The 17,203-nt window shown below is 65.3% G+C and overlaps 2 protein-coding genes across 2 annotated transcripts; both read left to right on the plus strand.

The window, feature by feature from the left end:
- The first annotated feature begins 7,216 nt into the window (after window positions 1-7,216).
- LOC102951727 (neutrophil elastase) lies at window positions 7,217-9,853 on the plus strand. Its single transcript, XM_042977245.1, has 5 exons — window positions 7,217-7,474; window positions 7,832-7,988; window positions 8,292-8,433; window positions 9,235-9,465; window positions 9,592-9,853. The coding sequence occupies exons 1-5, from the start codon at window positions 7,345-7,347 to the stop codon at window positions 9,790-9,792; spliced, it is 861 nt and encodes a 286-aa protein (XP_042833179.1). The 5' UTR covers window positions 7,217-7,344; the 3' UTR covers window positions 9,793-9,853.
- Window positions 9,854-11,375: 1,522 nt separating this feature from the next.
- On the plus strand, window positions 11,376-14,072 carry CFD (complement factor D). The gene is made up of 5 exons (XM_042977494.1): window positions 11,376-11,755; window positions 12,839-12,995; window positions 13,081-13,225; window positions 13,316-13,573; window positions 13,856-14,072. Exons 1-5 carry the CDS (start codon window positions 11,698-11,700, stop codon window positions 14,015-14,017), a joined length of 780 nt encoding a protein of 259 aa, XP_042833428.1. The 5' UTR covers window positions 11,376-11,697; the 3' UTR covers window positions 14,018-14,072.
- Window positions 14,073-17,203: the final 3,131 nt, after the last annotated feature.

The following is a 17,203-nucleotide window of genomic DNA, read 5'->3' on the forward strand; positions in this document are numbered from 1 at the left end:
GTGGGCGCCTCGCCCCTGCTCGCGGCCGAGGGACGTGCGCGTGCTCGGGGGCGCGGTCATCAGCGCGCGTGCGCGTGCACGGTGGCTGCACCTGAGGGACGCGCGCGTGCGCGCGGCGGACACGTTGTGTTTGTCCCTCATCCCTGCTACACTCCTACTTGTATCGGGTAATTGAAGGCCTGTGGGGGAGGGCTGTTCTCATCGTTCCCACTTAGCAGGTGGGGAAACTGAGGCTCAAGAGGCGGTATTTCCAGCCCAGAATCACAAAGCCCAGCAGAATTTGAGCCCAGGCAGCAGGTGCATGTCTACTCCCAGAAGAGCCTGGGAATGCGGAGGGGCCGTGTGACCTGCCGGGAAGGGAGGGGACGACGGTGGGGGTGGTGATGATAGTGATAGGTGGCAGTGACGGGTGGTGGTGATGGTGACAGGTGGTGACAGTGATGGCGACAGGTGCCGGTGGTGGTGACGGTGACAGGCAGCGCCCCCCGCTTCCCTCTCCCTCACCCTCCCCGTGGGCGGAGCACTTTCCAAACAACCAGCCAGCCCATCCCTGCCCACTTCACGGGTGGGGGTGGAGGACCCAGGCGGCTGGCCGCAGGGGCACCGGCGGGCCCGGGGGCACACGGAGCGCATACTGGTGAGGGGGGCGCCCCGAGGTGGCTGGACCGATGTAAGGGTTCAGCCAATGTCTGCAGGAGGACAGGAGGAGGGGAACCAGCCCTGCTTGCTGTGGGCAGCAGACCCGGGGCGAACATTCCAGAAACAGGCTGCATGCGTTCCGAGGGGAAAGCCCCAAGGTCAGTACCGTCAGCAGTAAGTTGATGGTCGCCCCGGACGGGGAGGTGGTGCCCGGGGGGACGCGGCCACCCGCCCGTGGGACGCCTGCCGCATCACAAGGGACAGGAAAGGCTGTGGGCCGTCCCGCGCGGAGGAGACACCAGGACCAGACGGGGAACGGTGCCCGAGCTGCAGGAGATCCACGAGGAGCCGATCGGAACCAGCCTTCACTCCGGCCGCGTTTCCAGGGAAGCTGGGGGTGGCAAACCTGGGAATTCTGGGGACTTCTGTGAGCTTGAACCCATTTCAAAATGAAACGTTAAAAAGCATTTTTTTTGGTCCCCAAGTCTGGTGAGCTCTTCTCTCTCTGTTTCTGTACGTTTGTGCTTTTCATAATAATGAATATTTATAAATAAGCCCTAATATCTCCTTCTTGCCTGGCTTCTCCCTCTGGGCCCTGCAGCCCCCGGAGTGTTCTCTGTGGGGGCGTCCTGGACGCTGTGGGGTGGAACGGAATCCCTGAACCCCACCCCCTCGATGCCGGGAGCCCCCCCGACCCCGTGATAACCACAGACATTGCCCAGGGGTCCCCTGGGGCAGAATCACCCCAGGAAAGAGCCCCTGCCTGCGAAGGAAAAGCGAATCTGTAATGGGTAAGGTGGCAGAGATGTTTCTGGGGGTCTCAGGAGGGCACACGGCTCTGTGCCCCCCCCCACCCACCTGAGTGGGGCTCACCCCAGTCCCTAGACATGCAGGCCACATTCTGCCTTGCTGGGGCCGCAGGGACCCTGAGAGGGAAGGGGTGCAGGGCGTCTGAGAGATGCCTCTTGGAGTCAGGACCCCTGGGCCCAGCCCCTGCATGCTCCGCGGACTGTGCTTCTGACCCCAGGCTCCCTGTGGCCCCAAAGATGCGAGGAGGATGTGAGGACAGCAGCCCAGGTGTGGGACCGCCCCAACGGCCTCCCCAGCTGGGGAGGGGGCAGAAAGGGTGGCAGGCGGGGTGACCCTGGAGCCCCTGCCCAACCACGGCCCACAGCCACCTGCCCCGTGGCTCTGCCCTCGCACCCGTCTCACTGGCAGTGCGTCGGGCCACACGTCCATCTGTCTGTCTGGGCGCTGCTGATTCTGGGGGAGCGTCCACTCAAGCCAGCCAGTGAAATGGGGACACCGAAGCAGGACCAGACCAGGACTCTGTCTGCCCCTTGGGATGCGTGCCCCAAGGGGAGGGGAAGAAGAGAGAATGGGGGGTCTCTGGGCCATTCGACTGTTTCCCCACCTGTAAAACGGGCAAGTTCCATGCAAGCCATGAGCTCCTGAGCCTTGGCCGGCACAGCAAGTGCTCAGTGAGTGTGTGTGGGTCTGGGGGGGGGGGAGGGACGCGCGGGAGCAGGTGAATGATGTAAGGGCCAGAGGAGGGGCAGGAGGCAGAGGCCCTCCAGAGCCCTCATCCTGATGAAGATGTTCCATGACTCAGTTTGTTCATCTGCAAAATGGGTCGCCTCACCGGCTTTCCCCCCCCCACCCCCGCCATCCTTCTTAGAAACCTCCCTGGCCTTCCAGACTGGGTGCCACCGTCCCCAGGGAACCTTCTGAAACAGCAAGGATCCCAGCTGCCAGGCTCTCTGGCCCCAGCAGTGGCTGCCTGCCAGGCCCGGCCCCCTTCCACCAGCAGACCGCAGCCCCCTGTGCTGTAAGCCACAGGACACCCATTGTGCAGATGGGGACACAGACTCGGAGAGGCCATGCGCCAGGGTCGAGGTCGCACCGTGGCTCTGCCCGCCCCACCCCCCAGAGACCATGGGTGGGCACAAAGCTGAGCCCCACTCGCGGCCCTCCTTGGCGGGCATCCACCCAAGCTCCGTGCTGCCCACTGCCCACTGCCTGGGGACCCATGAGTGCGTGCAGGCGACCCTGCCCTGGGTCACCCCATTCCAAACTGGGCGATGCACTTGCCCTGCTCTGCAGCCTGAGCCGCTCCCCACCCCTGGTATCGGGACAAGGCTCCGGGAGGGCTGGGCTCACAGGTGTCCTGACCTCAGGCCCCAGTGTCCCTCTTGTTGGCAACTCAGGGCCAAGGGTGCAGAGCAGGCTGTCAGGACGCCCTGGGGAGGCTGTGGGGGGTCACCGAGGGGGCTGTGCTTTGGGTCTCACAGGGCAGGGGGCACCAGTGAGTGGGGGGGGGGTGTCAAGGGATGGGCACCCCGGTCCCTCAGAAACTCCATCCTGGTGAGTGCGGTGCCCGGGCCCTCCACCTACAGACCCCCAGCCCATCCGGCCAAGGTCAGCGTCACTCACCTGTTTGAAATCAACTACAGTCCAGGACCCAGAGCAGAAGCTCAAAGACATTCCCCTCCTATAGGCGGGTGGGCAGAGCCAGCAGGCCAGTGGGATCTCTGTCATTCATCCTGCAGTAGACATTTATGGAGCGCCTACTGTATACAAAGCCCTGTGCAGATGCGGGGACACAGCCTGGCATACAGCAGGCTTGGTGGGGAGAGAGCCACCCAGGGGAGCCCAGAATTGCCCTTTGGACACATGGGACCCCGCCCCCAGCCCCACCTCCCAGCCTTGCCCTGGCCGCCCCCGGATACCTCACCCAAGTCTTGGTGTCACCCTCACTCTACTTGGTGCGACTCTGACCTCCTCTGGGTTACGTTGACCATCAGGCCATACTTCCTTCGACTATACCTTCCCTCCACCTCCTCCCAGCCCTGCCACCCTGAAAATCAGGCGCCTGGGCAGAGGCAGGACCCCAGGGCCAGCACAGGACCAAGAATACGGTTGGTTTTGTAAGTGAATTAGTGTGCCAGTGACAAATGTTACAAAGAGGGGCTCCACGTGGCAGGGTCCCTGGAGGAGGTACTTCCTGCCAGCACTCGGCCCCAGATGGACCTCCAGCCACCCTCTATGCCCAGGTCGTGGGGGCCCATGGCACCCGGCGCCTGGCCGTGGTGGGGGATTCTGGCACCTTGCTCAGGTTGTACAGGAGCCCAAAGGCACTGTGGCCACGGAACGTGTGCGTGTCACAGCTCCAGCATCTGCTGTGGCCATGCCCACCTGGCTCGCAGCACCTGGGGCCTCGGTCCCATGGCTGGAGGAACTCACGAGAGGCCCAGGGGAAGGCGGGGGGGGGGGGGCTTCAGCGGGCTGACGTGTGGAGCGGCCTCACCCCCACAGCCTTCGTGGGTCTGGGGGCTCTCCCACCTCGCGGGCAGGTGTGGGCGACCAGTCCAGTGTTTTCTGGCAGCCACACCCAGAATCCAGGGGTCCAGGTATACAGTAGGAGGCCAGTAAACACCTGCTCCCCTCTGGCGTGGCCCTGTCTCTTGTCCACGTGTCCTAAAGAAAATTCCAGACTCAACACATTCCACCCCTAAGTGGCACAAGACCACTCCCAGCCCCCTTTCCCTGACGTAGTCACATCCTGGCCACCTCGCCCAGCCTGGGTGACTGACCGACCGGTTCCCTCCCCGCCTGGGGGACTCAGCAGCCGCTACCCGCCGTGGTCCGGGAATGAACTTCCCAGGAGCGCTCCAACTTCTTTGCTCCCGCCTCCCCTACGTACAGGGGCTAAACTGGGGCTGTGCCGAGCAGTGCAGGGGGGAGGGCCGCCCCCTCCCACGGGGGCCCCAAGCATGAGGCCAGCGAGCCCTGAGGCGGGAGCTTGGACACAGGGTGGCCTCAGAAAGGGACTTCTTCTTCCACGCCTGGGCCCACAGACGGCCCTTTGCACCACCCACCCCTACGGGGCTCTCAGGAGCCCCGGGTTCCTGTCTGTCCTTCCCGCGTGGGGAGAGGGCCAAGGGCTGCTCGTCTGAGCCCCAAACTCGGGCTGGGGGGCTGGGGAGAGGCCTGGAGATCAGTAGAGGGCCCAGGTCACAGTGGTCTCCCTGCCTGGACGCACACAGATGGGGGTTTTAATCCAGCCCTGCCCGGGCGACCCTGGTTAAGTCGACGCCCATCTCTGTGCCTCAGTTTCCTTGTCTGGAGTCACCCGAGGCATTTCCCAGAGCTGTCCAAGGAGCCCCACCCTGGCCCTCAGGGACGGTGACACTGTGCCCACCCCTGCATCCGTCTCCCAGCTCGGGGACTGCTTGAGGACCAGGCCGTGATAACATGGAGTGCCCGGGGCCTGGGGGGCTCTTGATCCGAGCGGGGGCGGCACAGGGGTTATTAGGGAAGCTTCCTGGAGGAGGTGGTGATGCCTGGGCTGAGTGCCCCGCACGAACAGGACTCTCAGGAGGGTTGCCAGGCTGTTCGGTGCGGCTGGAAGGCAGCAAGGCAGGGGGGCAGAGGAGGAGAGCGGGTCAGGGAGGGGGCGGTACGCAGGGCCGCGGAAAGGAAGTAGGGTGGGTCTGGAGGCGAGGTCTGAGGCAGGAATAGGTGAAGGTCATCGGCCAGCTGTGGAGCAGGAGACTGGTCGTTGCGATGAGGCCATTAAGGCTCAGAGAGGAGCCTACCCGCTGAGGGGACACAGAATTGGAAGGCAGCCCTTTCCTTATTGATTTACTCTGCTGCCACCTGGTGGCAGCATAAAAATTCAAGAAGAGCGAGAACTCTGGGCCGGCCCTCTCTCCAACCACCCCAGGGGAGGAGCTGCTATGGTTCACAGCCGCGGTGCCAGGAACAAATCGTTGCCAAACCCCAGGAAATGTATGCTGGTGAGCGTCGGAGGAGGCCAGGAATTTCCCGAATTTCCCAGGAGCCCAAGGCAGGGAAGCGGTTCCTATAAAAAGCCCAGAGGGGCCTTTGGTGCCCAGAGATGGGGGTGAACGAGGCTTGTTGGAGGGGATGTCGACTGAGCTCATTGCTGGGAACAGAAAGACCCAGAAAATGCGGCCCCCGGTGTTTCCCATGGGCTCAGGCGTGTGAAGCTGGCCAGGATCGGTCTGCACAAGGCAAAGACGAGAGCCCGGCGGGGAGGCGAGGACCGGGGCTTCGGGTGGCTTTGCCAGAGCTTGGCTGGGGTGGTGCAGATTCAGGCAGCCACAAAACCACAGGAACAATACAGGGGCCGCCTCGTGAACCCAGTGCCTGTCGTGCGGGCACCGCACCCGGTCACCACCCCTGTGATCTCGAATTAGAAGCTTCCCAGCCTGCAGCCCTCCAGGCCAGCAGCACCCCGCCCTCCTGATGGCGGTTAATGGCTAACAGGCCCTCAAGGACGGCACTTTCTCAGCTGCGGACTCTGCAAACCTTCATTTCATCCCTGCGTCCGGCCTCAGATGGAGCCTAGTGTTCAGACCTCCATCTGATGGGCGAGGACACGGAGGCGGGGAGGGGTCGAGTCGGTGGCCGGGGCTGGTGCGGTGGGCAAGTGGCCACACTAGGGAACGAGCCCAGAGTCGACACGTAACCACCACGACACAGATGAACCTAGTAGACAGGTGGTGCTCGATAGAGGCAGCTTTGGTTAAATCTGCTCTCCCTGCCAGAGCCACGTCCTCCTCCCCCATCCCCAGACTGCAAGCGCGGGCTTGCTAAGTGCTCTGTGGGTGGGGGGGACCCTGCCACGGGGACAGGAGGGTTGTGCCTCAGGCCAAGGCAGGGAGAAAGGGCAGGTGCCAAGCACCCGCTGTGTGCAGGGCTCCGGAGGGCAGGGCCGTCACCCTCATCGCTGGGGACCGTGGGGTTGGCTCGCCTGTGGCCACAGGGTGAGGGAGCCCGGGGACCAACTGGGCCCCAGCCGAGGCGCCGGCTCTGGGCGTCCCTGGGGCCCCGGCCCGCCCATTCCCACAGCGGGTCCGTTGGCTCCCTCCCCGCACCCTGCCCGAGCCCCGAACCCCGAGGACGTTGCCTATTGCGACAGCGGCCGTTGGAGCATCCCGGGGGAGGCGGGAAGTGAAACGGGTCACGGGGGAGGGGGCTGGGCCCTGGGGACCCTCGGCTGCCCCTGGGCAGAGCACTCCGGCTAACTGGAGGTCAGGCCCAGCTGGGGCCAGGGCACTGGCCGGGCCAGGCTCAGCGGGGGGGAGGGGGGCTTCAGGGAAGCTCAGGGGGGCTGGGGGGTGGGGGCCCCTTCCCAGGACTTGTGCCGGACTCCAGATGCTGACCCCGTGACAGTGAGTTCCTGCTGTGAGCCCTGGGGGCTGGGTGTGGACCCCGGATCCCCCGTGTGGGCAGGAGCCCGGGGGGGGGGGGGGGAGGCCCCCTCCCTGCCTCAGTCTTCCGTCCCTGCGGAACGTCAGGACACAGACCGTGCAGCATTGTTGACACTATGATAGTGCCTGGGGTAAACTGAGGCACGCGGGGGCCCCAGCCAGTGTCCTCTGGGCCTAGGGTGCCAGATTCAGTAAAAACACAGGACGCCCAGGTCAATGTGAGTGTCGGGGAAGCGAGGACTCACTTCGTGGCGGGGGGGGGTCCTGTGCGGAACTGGGGATACACTTCTACTGAAAGACATTGCGTATCTGACCTTCCCATTTAATTGTGCGGCCCTGGCCGTGGGACGCATCCAGTGACCCTGCGGAGCCAACCCCGGCCCCTTGCACCCCCCCAACCCTGGGCGGGGAAGAGGAAGTGGGGACACCTGGCCCCACCGTGGGGCAAGGGCAACGGCCTCCGGGGATGGGGGCTATAAGAGGGGCAGATGGGCACAGGGGTCAGAGACGCCAGAGCCCCAGCCCGACCATGACCCCAAGCCGCAGATCCACCGGCCCTGCCCTCGCCCCCGTGCTGCTGGCCATGCTGCTGGGTGGTGAGTGCGGCCACGTGTCTGTCCGTCCGTCTGTCCCCGGGCATCTTGGCCTCTGCGCTTGTCCTGGGCCCTCGTGGCCCCTCATCCTCGTGGGAAGGGGACCGCCGTGACGAGCAGGCCTGTTTCCAGAGCGGGACAGTGAGGCTGTGGGTGGTGAGGCCGGCACGGGAGCCCGGAGCTGGGGTGCGAACCCTCTGGGGACCCCAAAGCCACTATGTCTAAAGAGCTGTGCTCTGGCGGGGTGGTAGGGTGGTGGCAGGCACACCCCCCACCCCGTGCCTCAGTTTCCTCATCTGGATGCATCGGCCGCCGGGGCTCCTGCACGGGACTCACCCCCCTCCCCCCGTGTGTCCTCAGGCCCTGCACTGGCCTCGGAGATCGTGGGCGGCCGCCCGGCCCGGCCCCACGCATGGCCCTTCATGGTGTCTCTGCAGCTGCGTGGAGGCCACTTCTGTGGTGGCACACTCATCGCCCCGAACTTCGTCATGTCGGCTGCCCACTGCGTGGACGGCCTGTGAGTCACCCCAGCTCACGCCTCCCTTTCTCACAGCCCCGTTGCCGCGTGTATCTAACGGGAAGGAAGTGAGACCTCCCAGGGGCGGGGCCGCATTAGCGCACCTGCCAGGCTAGGCCCTCCTGGGCTGGGGGGTCAGGCCGGGCCCTCCTGGGCTGGGGGGGGGTTCAGGCCGGGCCCTCCTGGGCTGGCGGGGACAGGCCAGGCCCTCCTGGGTGGGGGTCACAGCTGAGCTCGGGGTCTCTCCGCGGTCCCAACCACCAGGGCCGCCTTGAATCACCTCCTGCCTCTTCCTTGCTGCAGGAACTTCCGGTCGGTGGTGGCGGTGCTGGGGGCACATGACCTGCGGCGGCGAGAGCCCACCAGGCAACTGTTCACCATCCAGCGGGTCTTTGAAAACGGCTTCGACCCCCAGAGGCTGCTGAACGACATCGTGATTCTCCAGGTGCAAGGCCGGCTGGGCGGGGAGGGGACACCCAGGGGGCAGGAGGCTTGGGGAGGGTGCAGAGGCGGGAAGACTGGGGGGCCCAGAACGGGGGGCCTGCGTCAAACCCCCACTCTAGCTGGGTAGGTCGCCTCTCTGTGCCTCAGCCCCCACCCCGTGACGTGGAGAAACCAATCCCACCTGGCGGGCTGCTGAGGGCACAGGTGCGGGAGGCTGTGAGCCGCTGTCCGTGGGCAGACTTATTATCCGTGTGGCCAGGCACGGGGACCGCTCCTGTCTTTGTGACATGGGGTGACATTCCCCACATTCAGCCGGTGGGAGACTCCCTTCCCCACTGCTTGCAAACTTAGGGTTATTCTCTGGGAATGTTCTAGAACAAGGGAAGTGTCACCGCTGTTGCCCAGTGTTTTTATTGGTTACCCACTGCATACAGACATGGCCGGGGGCGCCTAAGGGGCTCAGTCGGTTGAGCGTCCGACTTCAGCTCAGGTCGTGATCTCACAGTTCGTGAGTTCAAGCCCCGCGTCAGCTCTGTGCTGACAGCTCAGGGCCTGGAGCTGCTTTGGATTCTGTGTCTCTCTCTCTCTCTGCCCCTCCCCTGCTCGTGCTCATGCTCGTGCTCTGTCTCCTGCTCTCAAAAATAAATAAACTTTTTTTAAAAATATTTAAACAAAGACATGTCCAGAGATGCTCTGAACCACTGCGGCTGCTCCCACTAGACAGATGGGGAAACTGAGGCCCGGGGAGGGGAAGGTCATGGCCCACCACCCCCTGTGACGCTCTCTGTTCCACCCGCCACAGCTCAATGGGTCGGCCACCATCAACGCCAACGTGCGGGTGGCCAGGCTGCCTGCCCAGAACGAAGGTGTGGGCAGTGGGGTGCAGTGCCTGGCCATGGGCTGGGGCCAGCTGGGCACAACCCAGCCACCGCCCAACATCCTGCAGGAGCTCAACGTGACCGTGGTGACCACCCTGTGCCCCCGTTCCAACGTGTGCACGCTGGTGCCACGCCGGCAGGCCGGCATCTGCTTTGTACGTACCCGGGTCCCCCGGTCCCCACCCCGGTCCCCCCACCCCGGGTACCCCCCCCCCCGCTCCCGCCTGGGCTGCGGCCAGAGCCCTGGAAGGCCAGCCTTCCGACCCTGTCTGTGTCCGCAGGGGGACTCGGGGGGGCCCCTGGTCTGCAACGGGCTGATTCAGGGCATCGACTCCTTCATCCGTGGAAGTTGTGGCTCCGGCTTCTACCCAGACGCCTTCGCTCCGGTGGCACAGTTCGCCAACTGGATCAACTCCATCATCCGTCGCCAGGACGACCGCCCCTCGGTGCATCCCAGGGACCCTGCGAGCAGGACCCTCTAGAAAGGGCGCCGCTGGCTGGGCCCTGCCCACGGTGACAATAAAAGCCTGTTGGTTTTCGTAAGAATGCGCGTGTTTCTTGGTTGTACAACGAGGGCCCCAGAGTGGTCCGGAAAGTGTGTCTCGTGAGCGTGTCACCTGCAAACGGCAGCAAATTCGGGGCCCTGGGGTAAGAAGACCTTCCCCACCCTCCACAAAGGATGCCAGCTGCCACCCGGGTTCCCAGCGTCACCGGATTGAGTCACTGCTCGCGCGGCACACGGACCGGTCCAAGTCTCTGCCACCGTTCACTCATCCGGCCCTTGAGGCGAGTCCTAGTCCTGCCCCATTTTACAGGCAAAGAAGTCGAGGTACAGACAGGCGTGAAGCTGTGCTCGGCAGCCTAGGTTTGAGTCCCAGCTACGTTGGGCACCTGTCTTTCCCTGAGCCTCGGTTTCCCTGCAGGAAGGAGTGAGGGGAGGGGTTCGGGTCCCACACGGGCCTCGGCCTCATGAACCCTGCCCCCCGCCCCCCCCCCCCCCCACTGGAGGTCACCGGACTGGGCTCTGCCGCACGGTTCTGGCCTCTGGGGCTCCCTCTGCCTTGGGGTGCTCCCCTCCCACAGCTCCGCCCAAGCACTGGCCGGGGGTCAGCCGGTCAGTCACCCTTCCAACCTAGCCGGGCACGCTGGCAGTCGTTGGTTCGTTGGGCGCCCGGGTGGGGAGTGTTCAGGGTTATTTATTGAAGACGTTTCAAATTTTGTTGCAGTTTCCAACTCTTACATAACCTGGACTCCATAGCCTATCGGGCTTTAGTTTCGAGTTTCTGATTTCAATAAGGAAACATGTTACGATCTAACAAATCACACTGGCTACATTTTTTCTATTCTCTGTGCCTGAAACAGTCCACAGCAAAGAGGAAAGCAGTAGAGGGAAAATACTGTGCAATGTGCCCACTGGGGATGTCCAAGGCCCGTCCCGCCCTTGTGTTCCCAGCACTGCCCCCCTCCATGGGTTCATGAGACATCGATCCATCATCCTGACCTTATAAAGGGTCACGCAACCCATTCTGCTCATCAGAACCTGCCAACCCTTGCTCCCAGTGATTGGCTTGGGAAGGGACATGTGATCAAAGCTCAGCTAACCAGAGGCAGCCTTGAGAAGCTGGCTGGAGTGATGGGGAATTGGGGGAGGGGCCCACTGAGCCACTGGGCTGAGTCTGGGGCCCCTGGGCCCACAACAGGGGAGCCTGGTGAGGAGAAAAATCACCAAGGAGGAAAGGACGAACTAGAGACAGAGACACCTGATAGTGGTCAGGCACCTGGATCAAGCTACACCTGAAAGTAGTCCCTGAACTTTCCATTTAAATGTCCTTGTTGAAGACCCCACCCAGTTCAACTTGTTTTTTCTGTCATTTGTATCTGACACACCCCCTTTCTAACATTCCATTTGTTGGGGTGTTGGGCCCCAGAGCCAACAGGGACAGGGCTGTCAGGTGACCTTCCCACCCCCACGGACCTCCTCTCTTAGTTGGAGGAGGAAGAGAAAGAAGGGAGGGGCAGAAAAACGGAGGAAGTTGGTTGTTTACAAACTGTGGCCTCCAGCTGCTGTTGCAAAACCTTGGGGGCAGGAAGGGCACTCTGGGGAGCCTGGGCTGGGGGGCTGAGAGTGGGTCTGCCTGAGGGTCTGCGGCCCGCACGGGGACCAGCCCTGGACCTGACACAGAGGCAAGAGTCCCCTCCAGCCGCCTGTCCTCCCCGTGCGGGGCTCCCGTGGAGGGTGGGCACGGAACAGGCAGGCTCCCCTTCGCCCTGCTGGACGGGGCCACGCAGCAGAGCGAGCCTTGGGAGCCCCGCCCCCTTGCCCGCTCATACAAGTGTTGGTGCCTGGGGGCCCCAGCCTGAGTCCCCGCTCGGGCCACAGCAGCAGTATGACCGCCTGCCTGGTGCACCTGGTGACTCTGGTCCTCCTGGGCGCAGCCGCGTGTGGTGAGTGACAGGGCCTGGGCCTACTGGGGACAGCTGGGAGCCACCAGTCTGGAGGGCGGTCAGCCGCCCCCCCCCCCCCCCCGCCGCCATCAAGCAGGAGTGTCCCCGGCTCCAGCAGGTGAATGGAAAGCTCTGAAAAGGAAGGATTTTCCCCAAACTTCGAATATGAAGCCTGAGCTCTCAGAGTCCAAGCTCGGCCTCCAGTGAGGGTCAAGTTGTCGGTGCAAACGGCCGGGACTGCTGGGTCTGGTCAGCCACACTTAGCGAATTTGCCCCAGAGTCCCCTGCTCCCAGTGGGCCCGGACCGGACTCCAGGCCTGCCCCCCACACCGGACTGGACTCCAGGCCTGCCCCCCCCCTTTGACCGGACTCCAGGCTGGGCCCCCCACCTCTGACCGGACTGGACTCCAGGCCTGCCCCCCCCCTCCGACCGGACTCCAGGTTGGGCACCCCCCCCCACCGGACTGGACTCCAGGCCTGCACCCCCCACCAGACTGGACTCCAGGCCTGCCCCCCCCCCATGACCGGACTCCAGGCCTGCCCCCCCCCCCACCGGACTCCAGGCCTGGGCCCCCTCCCCTCCGATCGGACTGGACTCCAGGCCTGCCCCCCCCCTCCAACCGGACTCCAGGTTGGGCACCCCCCCCCACCGGACTGGACTCCAGGCCTGCACCCCCCACCAGACTGGACTCCAGGCCTGCCCCCCCCCCATGACCGGACTCCAGGCCTGCCCCCCCCCCACCGGACTCCAGGCCTGGGCCCCCTCCCCTCCGATCGGACTGGACTCCAGGCCTGCCCCCCCCCCCCACCGGACTCCAGGCCTGGGCCCCCCACCAGACTGGACTCCAGGCCTGCCCCCCCCCTATGACCGGACTCCAGGCCTGCCCCGCCACCTCGGACCGGACTCCAGGCCTGGGCCCCCCCCCCCCACCGGACTCCAGGCCTGGGCCCCCTCCCCTCCGATCGGACTGGACTCCAGGCCTGCCCCCCCCCCCCACCGGACTCCAGGTCTGGGCGGCCTGAGGGCCGGGTGGGGCAGGGAGGCCCGCCCCCTGAAGCACACACCTGCCCTCCCTCCCCCAGCGGCGCAGCCCCGTGGGCGAATCCTGGGCGGCCGCGAGGCCGAGTCCCACGCGCGGCCCTACATGGCGTCGGTGCAGGTCAACGGCAAGCACCTGTGCGGCGGCTTCCTGGTGTCCGAGCGGTGGGTGCTGAGCGCGGCGCACTGCGTGGAGGACTTGTGAGTGTCCGGAGCCAGCGGGGGGGCTGGGGGGGGGGCTGGGTGGGGGGTGACGCGGTTCTCATGTGGACCCCCCCACGCCCAGGGCCGACGGGAAGCTGCAGGTGCTCCTGGGCGCACACTCCCTGTCGCAGCCCGAGCCCTCCAAGCGCCTGTACGACGTGCTCCGCGCAGTGCCCCACCCGGACAGCCGGCCCGACACAATCGACCACGACCTCCTCCTGCTGCAGGTCTGCCGAGCCCAGCCTCAGTCCCACCTGCCGCACGCGACCCCCGCTGCCCCCCCGCCCTGACCCCCGCTCCCGCCCCTTCCCGTATAGCTGTCAGAGAAGGCCGAGCTGGGCCCCGCCGTGCAGCCCCTGGCCTGGCAGCGCTTGGACCGCGACGTGGCGGCCGGCACGCTCTGCGACGTGGCCGGCTGGGGCGTGGTCACCCACGCGGGCCGCCGGCCGGACCGCCTGCAGCAATTGCAACTGCGGGTGCTCGACCGCGCCACCTGCAACCAGCGCACGTACCACGACGGCACCATCACCCAGAGCATGATGTGCGGGGAGAGCAACCGCCGGGACACCTGCAAGGTGGGGGGGGGGGTGCGGGCGGGGGGTGCGGGGGGAGTAACGCTGGGACACCTGCAAGGTGCGCGGGCAGGGGTGGTGCGGGGGGAGCAACCGCCGGGACACCTGCAAGGTGGGGTGGCAGGGGTGGTGCGGGGGGAGCAACCGCCGGGACACCTGCAAGGTGGGGTGGCAGGGGTGGTGCGGGGGGAGCAACCGCCGGGACACCTGCAAGGTGCGCGGGCGGGGGTCCCTGCAGGCGCGGCTGCAGCGCTCACGGCCCGGCCCGCCGTCCTGTCCCCGCAGGGCGACTCCGGGGGCCCGCTGGTGTGCGGGGGCGTGGCCGAGGCCGTGGTCACGTCGGGCTCGCGCGTGTGCGGCAACCGCAAGAAGCCCGGCATCTACACGCGCCTGGCGAGCTACGTGGCCTGGATCGACGGCGTGATGGCCGAGGGCGCGGCCGCTTGACGAGGCCCCGAGGGGCGGCCGACCGGGGTCGCGCAATAAAGCATCCTCTCCTGCACGCTTCCGGCCCGTCCTGAGCACGCGCGGCCGCGCGGGGGCGCCCGTGCTCCTCCATCCGCGGTCCCGGGAGGTGGCGGGGAAGCCGCCCTGCGGGCGAGACCCTGCTCTGGGGGGAGCTTCAGCTTCACAGACCCTCTCGAGTCATTCTGTTCTATGACCCCCGTCCCGCATCGGGAAACGGAGGCTCAGGTCGGGGGAAGCTTCTGGGCAAAGCCTGGATTCGAACCCAGGATCACAGCACCGGCGTTCATAGTCACTTCCGGGGACTTGGGGCTCCCAGAATGAGGAAGGCTGATGCCTGTCTTAGAGCAGTCACACTGGGTCTGAGGGACTCCCTGCCCTCCTGGGTCTCCGTTTACCCTTCTGGTCAAGGGTCCAGTTTACCCAGGCCCCGAGGCCCCGTGCTTTCTCCCAGCTGGGTGAGGGGCCGTCGAGACCCACACCTGCCAGGGCCCAGGTGGTAAGCGTGGCCCACAAAGGGGGCTCACGACTTCCCTTTTGTTGAAAAGAAGACTGAGGATCTGAGAGGTGAAGTCATGTGCCCACCCCTAGGGACTGTGAGTCAGGGGGTTTGGAACCGGTGGCCAAGTTTCACTTTTCCACCACAGAGTGTTTACCTTGGAGTCATATGCTCATGCATACAAAAGCTTTTATGGAGCACCAGCTGTGTGCACGGTCCTGGGCTGGGCACCATGGTCACTAAGACCTGCTCATAGTAACTCAAACATCCCATTACACAGGATGTAACTCACTCAGCCCTTCTGATGATGGACACGAGGCTCAGGAATCTCGTGTGTAATTTAAGAAACTGGACACATTTAAATAAGGGGGGGGGAGGAGAGACAATTGCTGGCCATCCAGACCCCGGAGTCTCATTCATTCAATAGGTATTTCCTGGATGAAGTGATGTCAGGGAGTGGCTTTGAGATGATCCAGTTTGGGGGGAAAGTGTGGGTGCGGCTACGATGACTAGATTCAGCAAATAAAAACACACGTCCGGTTAAACGGGAATTTCAGAAAAACAACAACTACTTTTGCATGATGAGAGTGCCCCGTGGTATGTGGGACGGCCTTGTACTGAAACAGTATTTGTTGTTCGTTTGAAACTCAAATGCAGCTGCCCCGCTGACGACCTGGCACCTGGAGGGTCAGAGCAGGGCCTGGGGAAGGGCTGGGGGCCGGCGGGTCTGCCCCAGAGGAAGGGGGCGGGTTTCCCGGGCGAGGGCCTGGCGGGAGACCTTGTGGCTTCTGCTGCCACGGGGGAAACCGCAGCCCGCTCAGCCTGGAGGGCCCCTTCCAGCAGCTTCCCCAGACGGGCGGGTTCTCAGGTGCCGGGGAGTGTGGCCGGCCCGTCAGGGGCAGCAGGATGACCCCGAGCCCCGGGCAGGCGCAGGAACGACCTGGGTGTCCAGGGGGCACGGCCCGCGAATAGGAAGCCAAAGGCCGCCCCGGTCCTGCTTTCCCGCTTGTTTCTGGAGGTCAGGGCCCCGGTGGGCCCGGGGCAGGGGGTAGGAGTGGTGGTTCGCGTCTGACTAGGGGCTGGCCGGTGTGACATCTCCCGGGGCATCTTCACCCCCCTCCCGTGGTCAGTGTGGGAACCACAGAAGGTTCTGGTGAACAGTGTGCGGAGGCGGGCCATGAGCTCGGTGGGCACTAAGCCCACAGCAGCACACACATCTTCCGAACGTGGTCCCGGTGGCCACCTCTGTGACACAGGGCCTCCGCTCTGACGAGGCTGGCCGCACACCCAGCCGGCCGGGCTGAGCTGCCTTCACGTACTAACTAGAACAGGGCCTTGCTGTTGACCCCAGAGGCAGGCGCTGTGGGGACACACGGGTGTCATGGTAACCGCTGGTGGGCACAGGACAGGGACAGGAACGCGGGACCCTGCTGACCTAACCCGCCTGGCGAGCTCATCCGGGGCTCGGCAGGGCCCACGGGGGACCGGCCACCGGGACGGCCGGGCGCACACACGCGACCGTGCTCGTCCCGGTTCACGGGCTGTTCTCGTCCACCCCAAACCTGGGGACAGAGAGCCACCCCCGGGTCACCGTGCTCCACTTCTGCGGGTCCGGAAGCGGCCGGCACAGCGGGGCGGCGTGCTCACGGCAGGGAGGCACAGGCTCCGGGTGGGGGTGGGGGGCCGGGAGCAAGGCCGCTTCCAACCGCTCGGGGGTCACACGCACCGCTTCTGCGCAGGGCTGGACGCAGGCGTGAGCCCACCCAGACCCGAGGGGGGGGGGGGCGCAGACCCCACGTATCACCCGTGGGGGCGAGTCGGGTCCGTGTCGTAAAACCACAAGTTAACCTGGAGCGGGTGAAACAGGGGTGCGTGACAACGGGCCCTTTGTCCCGACGCAGACGGCTGACCGCACTGGCGGGGTGGCTGGAGGCCGCGGACGCGTGAGGGACGTGGGCAGCACGGCGTGGGGGCCCGAGAGGGGTGCAGGGACGCCACGACAGGCAACCCCCACCTCAGCCGCGCAGACGGCACAGCAGCGGTGTGGGCACGGTCAGGGGGAAAGGGCCCCCGAAGCGGATCCCCACCGGGGAGAGGCCTCTCCCCTGCTCTCCGCCTACACCTGTTAGATGAGCAATTTACACAGAGCCTCACCTCCACCGGCTCACGGATGGCTGTCAGCAGTGACCACTCAACCGGGGGGGGGGGGGGGGCTGCCCTCGGGGTCCCCGTGTCACTAAAGGGGCACCAGGCAGTGGTGACCAGCAGGGTGGGAGGCGAGGCGGCTGGCAGAGGCCCAGCCAAGGGCCGGCTCCCTGCCCTTGTCCGCCCCCACCACGTGCCCACCAAGGCCCACGGCTCAGACAACAGGCCCTCCGGGGCAACACGGCCCGGGCCTCGGTAAGGGGCTCCGAGCCCCCACTGCCCGGGGAGCCCCACAAGCACAGGTGCAGGGTCTGACCCCCGTGGGGCATCCACCCGCCCCACCCTCCCTGCACCTTCCAGCAAGAAAACCAGAGAAGCCATTAGCACTCCACAGGCAGGGCGCTGCGTCTGGAGGCCTGGGGAGCGGGACATAAGCCGGACGTGATTGGGAAAGCGCTCGTTGGCAGAAGGCGGGACCCCCTGGGGACCAGACCTGAGCTCCCAGAAGCCCAGGGGCCAGAGCA

The sequence above is a fragment of the Panthera tigris genome, chromosome A2 (genome assembly GCF_018350195.1).
Source record: "Panthera tigris isolate Pti1 chromosome A2, P.tigris_Pti1_mat1.1, whole genome shotgun sequence".
Lineage (NCBI taxonomy): Eukaryota > Metazoa > Chordata > Mammalia > Carnivora > Felidae > Panthera > Panthera tigris.